This window comes from Ostrea edulis, chromosome 4 (assembly GCF_947568905.1).
Source record: "Ostrea edulis chromosome 4, xbOstEdul1.1, whole genome shotgun sequence".
Lineage (NCBI taxonomy): Eukaryota > Metazoa > Mollusca > Bivalvia > Ostreida > Ostreidae > Ostrea > Ostrea edulis.
The window spans coordinates 20,481,194-20,489,688 of NC_079167.1; the positions used below are offsets into that span (position 1 = coordinate 20,481,194).

General features: G+C 36.4%; 1 protein-coding gene across 1 annotated transcript; it reads right to left on the minus strand.

The window, feature by feature from the left end:
- Window positions 1-5,513: 5,513 nt before the first annotated feature.
- Window positions 5,514-8,404, minus strand: LOC125668290 (uncharacterized). Its single transcript, XM_048902219.2, has 4 exons — window positions 8,250-8,404; window positions 7,269-7,346; window positions 6,969-7,031; window positions 5,514-6,862 (listed from the first exon to the last, which is right to left on the minus strand). The coding sequence occupies exons 1-4, from the start codon at window positions 8,261-8,263 to the stop codon at window positions 6,529-6,531; spliced, it is 489 nt and encodes a 162-aa protein (XP_048758176.1). The 5' UTR covers window positions 8,264-8,404; the 3' UTR covers window positions 5,514-6,528.
- Window positions 8,405-8,495: the final 91 nt, after the last annotated feature.

Here is an 8,495-nt window from a genome sequence, read left to right on the forward strand (position 1 = left end):
AAAAAAAAAAAAAAGGAACTTGATGCATTTAAAATATTGTCAGAATATTAAAATCCCACATTAGACACATCAAAACAAAAGTACGTACCATCTATCCTTTTGCGTTTAGTAAACAAGTAGCGATAAAAGAATTAAATAAGTTACATGAGGAATATGTTTTGGTTCCAACTGACAATTTAAAGCTTGTAACAACGTTGTCTTTGTTTGTAAGGCTCATTATTTATTCTGTGTTGTAAACGAACTTTGCATTAATTAATATTCCACTTTTGGTAATTGTACTTATACTCCAACTGCCCTTTCTGGGTTTCAAAGGATGAAATTCTTCAAAATCATGCTTCAGTTTTAGACACATTTAATATACCCCAGTCAATGGGTCGGATGAATATGAGTTACTGTACCTATACTGGATTCCTATACTTCATAAAAACCCTTACAAACAAAGATACATCGCTGGATCTCAGTAAGTATTCTACCAAGCATCCATCTTTGCTCATAACGAAAATATCAATAGTTGTGAAGGAGATATTTCAAACGTACTGTGCCACAACATATGGCAGAAGTGATGTAGATTAAATGTGGATTCTAAAAAAAATCTAAAGAACTTTTAGTAAACTTGAAATCGCAAAACTTTTCTCAAATTAACAAGATCAAAACGTATGACTTCTCAACACTTTACACCACCATTCCTTACGATGAATTAGAGACGAGACTTTTTTACATCATAGGCAGTTAATTTTGCTTCTTCAACAAAAATTGAAAACGGAAACATTCATATCTAGTGATCAGTCATCCGAAAAATTACTTTGTTAAACACCACTCTGATTCCACGCACAAGACTAGTACTCTGAAGTTGAAATTAAAAATATACTGAAGTTTCTCGTTGACAGTATCTTCGTAGTCTTTGGTGGTCAGGTCTTCCAACAGTGTGTTGGAATTCCCATGGGCACAAATTGTGCTCCTTTGTTAGCGGACCTGCTTTCGTGTTCTTATGAAGCAGAATTTATTCAAAAACTCCTACGTGAAAAGTAAAAATCTCTTGTCGTGGCCTATAATGCGACATTTAGATATGTCGACGACGTTTTATCTATTAACAATAATATTTTTCATTCATATTTCGATTCGATATATCCCTGTGAACTCGAAATAAAAGACACAACAAAGTCGTTCATACTTAGATATTTTATTGAAAATAGATATTAACGGCAAACTAACAGCTCAACTTTATGATAAATGGGATGATTTCAGCTTCTCCACCCTTAACTTCCCATATTTATGTAGCAATATTCCATTATCACCTGCATATGGTGTTTATATATAATCTCTCAACTGATTCGATAAGCAAGAACTTGTTCTGTGTATGATCAGTTTTTAAATCGAAGCAGGCTACTGACAAACAAGTTGATGGTGAAGATTTTTCCAAAGTCTCGTTTAAAGTCAGCATTTCGCAAATTCTATGATCGTTATAACAATCTAGTTTGCCAATACAACCTATCACTGTGTCAAATGCTGTCTGACTTGTTTCATACCGATTGTTAGGCCGCTCTTGGCATGCTGATTTTGACTACGGATAACCCTGTTTACCTGATCAAGATATAGGGCTCACGGCGGGTGTGACCGGTCGACAGGGGAAGCTTACTACTCCTAAGCACCTGATTCCATCTCTGGAATATCCAGGGGTCCGTGTTTGCCCAACCCTCTATTCTGTATTGCTTATAGGAGTTATGAGATTGATCACTGTTCGTTATCAATGGTTATCTCTATGGAGCGCCAAATTAACATAAACTCAAATAATTGAAGATATCTTCAATTATTTGAAGATACCATTAATTCAATTATTGCTCTCTTTAAATGAATTAATGCGCGCATTAAATCAATTATTACTCTCATCAAATGAATTAATGCGCGCTTCAATTCAATTATTGCTCTCATCAATTGAATTAATGCGCGCATCAATTGAATTAATGAGAGCAATAATTGATTTAATGCGCTCATTAATTCAATCATTGCTCTCTTCAATTCAATTGATGCGCGCATCAATTGAATTGATGAGAGCAATAATAGATTTGATGTGCGCATTAATTCAATTATTGCTCTCTTTAATTTAATTGATGAGAGCATCAAATTCGTAGTAATATTGCTCGCAATAATTAATTTAGAGCTCGGTGTAAATAATTTGATGATCTCTTTAATTCAATTGAAGATATCTTTAATTATTTACAATGCTTTTGTATAAGGAATTAATGCGCGCATCAATTCTTTTAAAGAGAGCAGCAATTTAATTAAAGAGATCATTAATTCAATTGTGGATATGTCGAATTGAAGATATCTTTAATTATATAGTTGCTCTCTTTAAAACAATCATTGCTCTCTTCAATTGAATTAAAGATATCATTAATTCAATTGAAGAGAGCAATAATTGAATGAATGCGCGCATTAAATCAATTATTGCTCTCATCAAATGAATTAATGCACGCATCAATTCAATTATTGCTCTCATCAATTGATTTAGTAATGCGCGCAATATATCAATTATTGCTCTCTTCAAATGAATTGTAGCGCGCATCAATTCAATTGTTGATATCATTAAATCATTGGAAGAGATCATTAATTCAATTAAAGCGCGTATCAATTCAGCTGAAGAATTAATGCTATCATCAATTCAATTAATGCGCGCAATAATTCAGAATTGAAGATATCATTAATTATTTGAAGAGATCTTTAAAAAAATTGTTGCGCGCATCAAATGAATTGATGATATCATCAAATAATTGAAGATATCTTCAATTATTTGAGTTTATGTTAATTTGGCGCTCCACATTATGGATCTTCACTTTTCATTTTTGATATCTTGTGTACTTCATTGTTTCTATTAATCAATCGGAACTCCTCGAATGTCTCGCGCACTCGACATAGATCTCGGATGTAATACGATGGCATCCATGAGTGAATTTGATGCATTGCCAACTGTAATACGATGGCATCCATGAGTGAATTTGATGCATTGCCAACTGTAATACGATGGCATCCATGAGTGAATTTGATGCATTGCCAACTGGAAATGCATCAAATTGGCAATGCATCAAATTCACTCATGGATGCCATGATTTTTTTTGTTTTTTTGGCGGCGATATGTGAAATGTGTGGGTCCCTATCTCATCTCAATTTCGATTTATGTAATGGATTCACGCCTTTTGTAAGCTTTAGAAATTGGCCTTCTAACGGTATAATCAAATATGAAATGCCGCAAACAAATCAGAAGGGGGGGGGGGGGGGTAATAGTATTCATACTTCGATGTCTGTGATAAAACCAACCAGTCAACCTTCAACACATGCGTGTAGACAATGCATATAAAACACTGTCTTTGTAGTATTTCTGTATTCAAGCTGCCAAATGATATTCCAGAAGATCGTGACTCCCAGACTTGGTCCGAGCTACCACCTGCTAACTAAGACAATTTTATATATTTAATTTTGTCCGAGCTCTCCAAGAGACTTATTATCCCCTAGTTATTCATTGCAAGAGGTGATATATATATATATATATATATATATATATATACATATATATATATATATATAGTAATGATATATGTACAGTGCCGGATTTAAGGGGGGGGGGGCAACCCCCCACCTAAAATTGTCAAATCTAAGGTAAATCGTGGTCTCTTGTTTAGAAAAATGTAAACGATAAAAGAAGCAATGATTTCTTCCACTTTCGGAGAAATAAATGACAAAATCTTTTGATATATTGAATTACTTTTATTGGGAGAACTTACATTTTTTCCCCCAAAACTCTTAAAATATGCATCATTTTATTAATTTCACCTGATTAGAAATGCTAGAAAATAGTAAATATGACTACATAGGAGATATATTTCAAGTCCTATAAACTCTGTAAAATCCAAAGGGGGGGGGGGGGGGGGGGGGCTTCACCCCATGGGCCCCCACCATTCAGGGCTTTGCCCAGGACCCACTGGAGGACTCGATTAGGTGGCCCATAGATCCCTTGCTTCATAAATTTGCACCCCCTAACCACAATTCCTAGACCCCATGGTGTGTGTGTAACACTGAGCTTGTATCCACTCTACAGGTCACATTTTTCTGGATTTATTTGATACTTCACATGTACAGTAGTCAGTAGCTTTGTTACCAAGGGAAAAAACTTATTGATTTTGGGATCCTAAGGTCAAAGTAACTATGAGACTTCTGAGAAAAAGCTTGTAGACACTCATTGCGAGGGGATACGCCCCGCCTTGTAGACACTCGTTGCAATGGTATACACCCCCACCATGTAGACACTCATTGTGAGGAGATACGCCCCGCCTTGTACATTGTGAGGAGATATGTCCTGTTTTGTATATTGTGAGGAGAAATGCCCTGTCTTAATTGTACATTGTGAGGGGATACGCCCCACCTTGTAGACACTCATTGTGTGGAGATACACCCCGCCTTATACATTGTGAGGAGATATGCCCCACCTTGCAGACACTCATTGTGAGGAGATATGCCCCACCTTGCAGACACTCATAGTGAGGAGATACGCCCCACCTTGTAGACACTCATTGCGAGGAGGCCCTGCCTTTCAGACACTCATTGAGGAGATATGCCCCGCCTTGTAGACACTCATTGTGAGGAGATATGCCCCGCCTTGTACATTGTGAGGAAATATGCCCCACCTTGTAGACACTTATTGCGAGGTGGAACACCCCACCTTGTAGACACTCATTGTGAGGAGATATGCCCCGCCTTGTACATTGTGAGGAAATATGCCCCACCTTGTAGACACTCATTGCGAGGTGGTATGCCCCACCTTGAGGAGATACGCCCCGCCTTGTACATTGTGAGGGGATACGCCCCACCTGTATATTGTGAGGAGATACACCCCGCCTTGTAGACATTTATTGCGAGGGGGTACACCCCACCTTGTAGACACTCATTGTGAGGAGGCCCTGCCTTACAGACACTCATTGTGAGGAGATACGCCCCGCCTTGTAGACACTCATTGCGAGGGGGTATGCCCCACCTTGTACATTGTGAGGAGATACGCCCCACCTTGTATATTGCGAGGAGAAGCTGTCTGCCTTGTAGACACTGTGTGTATTCTGAAACTGAAATAAGTCTAGCTTCTCCTAACTAAAAGTACAAGTTATATTGTCTTTATCAAAAGAACTCACTGTCAAACTAAAGTATTTGGGATCAGAAGGACTATGCATTGTGGCCACAACCCTTGTTTGAATCCTGGTTACAGCACCAAATGTAACAGGGAGAAAATGCAACAAGCCAGACCAGAATTTGAGCCGGGCCCCCTGAATCTCTATTCAGGTGCTCTACCAACTGAGCTATCTGGCCACAGGCGATCGAACCTGGCTGACCGCTACAAGTTTAATAACATCAATACTGGGTCAATGACTTAATAGATGGGACTTTATGATGATCATCATAGTCATCTCCTGTTTGTTGTGGTTAGATTCTAAAATTCTGCTTGAAGGAAATCACTTTTTCAGACACAGAACATCAACAGTCAAGTTTATTTTTAAAGAATTAACAAACATGGCAACTGACACATAAAAAATGCGACTTTAGCTTCAAGAACATGCAATACAATGCGTAAAATCAGCTGATAGCTAAATGTTGCAATACTAAATTTAGATGTTTCCACAGGGATCTAATCAAATATAACACTCCATTCCACAGCTAAATAGACACTAATTTAAGTTCTATAGTTCAAAATATAGGAATCTTCTGAGAAGGTTTTCAACAAATTATGTCAGAGTGAAATGGATTGTGTCACAATATCTACATTTATCAATAAAAATATGCTGTTTCAACGTATTTATTTCTCCATACAAACATTCACCTTTCAACTTTACATAAAATCCTGCAACTGTATGTTTATGAAAAAAAGAGACAAATTACAAAATATAGATTCACTTTTACATGGAATAGCTACAGAAATAGCTATAGGTCTAGTTTGTATTAAAGGAATATAAAAATAATGGAAGCAAGTTCAACAATACTTCCAGTGTTTTTAAACTCTCATAACACAAACCTAGAACTCTTTAAAAAGTTATTCTGGATGTATAAAATTTGTACACAAATCATATTCCAATACATAAACTTGTATGAAACATTTCCAAAGTAATCTATGTGTATGGGGAAAATGTAACTGTAATGATAAAACCTTAGAAAACATCCAAATCAAGCATAAGAATGAATCAGTCCCAGAATGCAATAAAATACATCCATGTTACAGAGGATAACATTCAACTCTGTACAAGAATGAATGAATCCATCATTTAAAAAAAAGATCACTCAATATCGTTAAAAAGTATGAATAATGAAAAATAACTAGTACACTACTAGTGCTCAAAATAAATAACATGCATACTAACATGAATCAATAACATCACATCATATTTTCCTTCAGTGAATACGCCTCAGCAGTCGCTCGTACTTAATCAGCAGTCAGACATAAACAAATGACAGATCTGTGTACAATGATATCACTAGAGAGATTATGGAATAAGTTTACGAGTTGGAAAAGTTGACTCTATGCCGGCCTGTTCTGCTGGCGTGGGCATCAAACAAGAGTCTGTTAATGCTGAAATAGAAGGGATTGTCTTCCTGTGTCAGTTCTGGGTTGTAACCCTCCATTAACTCCTGGTAATATGGATCACCCTGACCCATGTTACACGCCATGCAGTTTGGATTTTCAGAATTTAAATTGTTATTGATGGAGGTGGATGGAAGGTTATTTTCTGGATGTAAATTAGCATCATTGGAATTGGAGTGGATCCGCAAGTTGCGGCACTGTAAATGTAGGTCATCAGATTCATTGGAACGTGCTTTTGGAATACAGACCCTGCAAAAATTGAATACGGAATTAATTTCAGAATACAAGATCATACAAAAAGTAATAAATTATACAAAAAATATATTTCTTATAAACAAGGAAAGAAGAAACTCACCCCATGTTCTGAGCTGCAAGTGTGTTCTGAGCTGGAAGTGTGCTATTTTGATTTGAAATTGTTCTACACAAAGAAAAAACAAATACAAATTTTTTTAATTAAAGTAAAAAATACATAATATTCAGAAATTCAATCAACCATCAGAAGAAGGTAGTCACCGAGAATACCTGCTTTGAAGATGTGTTTGCCCCACCCCCCCCCTCATATAAGTGACCTCTGCTATATGACTCCTTACAAGTACTCTTACTCTATCTGCAAACTGCCTGATAGCCTATAGAAAACAAATAAGCAAGGTCTTACTCTATCTGCAATCTGTTGATTCTCTTGGATATTGGATAACACTCTTCACAGTCATCATCTCTTGGTCTCTTTTCACCCCTACAAAATAAACATCATCAACATTATAAAGAAAATTCAATATGCAACAAGTCAGCTGTAGCTAATCTTTAAAAAAATCTAGTACAAGACCTTTTTCCTACCAGGATAGTAAGCTGCATCATTCTAACCTATTTTCTGTTAAGACACTAGCCTACTTACTAGAGGGCGAAGCCCTCTCACGGCCCGAAGGGCCGTGAGAGTGGAGCTCTCCCTATAGGTAACACGTATATACATGTTTAAAAGGAAAATATAGGGAAATAATGAAAAATTAAACCATACCTATGGAACTTGAAAAGTTTGGTACTAATGGCGTTGATTCGAATATTATCGCGTGGACATGTATTTCTCCATTTTGAATCTCGTCTACCCTAGTTCACGTCGTTCTGAGATGTTACATAAAATTCGTAAAAGCATGTAAATCTTATTTTCTTAATCATGTATAATCACTCCACGATTAACGCCATGTTTGTTGTTGTGGTTCAAACGCTATGTTTGTAAATTTCCTAAATAACGACGCTGAATATGACGTCACAATGTACTGTTTACATCAATTGCGTTATATTTCCCGCGTTCAATATGTAGGCGGATCAAATATCCAAAATTAGGATGCTTTGATACAGTTCCGTCCTCGTGCTAACTTCGGGTTGTCTTTGTTCTGTTTTGGATATAGATACCAATGCCAAAATTTGTTTGCTTCGCCCTCAAACACGGTCACGCCGTAAAACATATTATGTATACATATAAGGTTTCATCACACGCACAACGATCTCGAGCACACCCATTACTTCACAGTGATGTAGCAATTTTTCTTTCTTTCTTTTTAAGTTCTCCATCGTTTCAATAACTAAAATAGTTCGTTTTTTCAAATATCCTTTATTCTAAGATAAACAAAAAAGTACGTACCTCTTAGATGTCATGTGCAATAACTTGGTCCTCAGAATTAAGCGATTATGGTATATATTTTTTCTATCTTCTGTGAACCTACTAAAATTATCATCTATCGTCAGTCTATCACCGGAAGTCCCACTGTGCTAGTAAATTTTGTTATTGAGGTCTCCCGGAATTTTATGTATTATTCAATTTCAGATATGCATATAAAAATATTAATTATCAACACAAAAAAATATCAAACTTGATGCAGTTTCAATC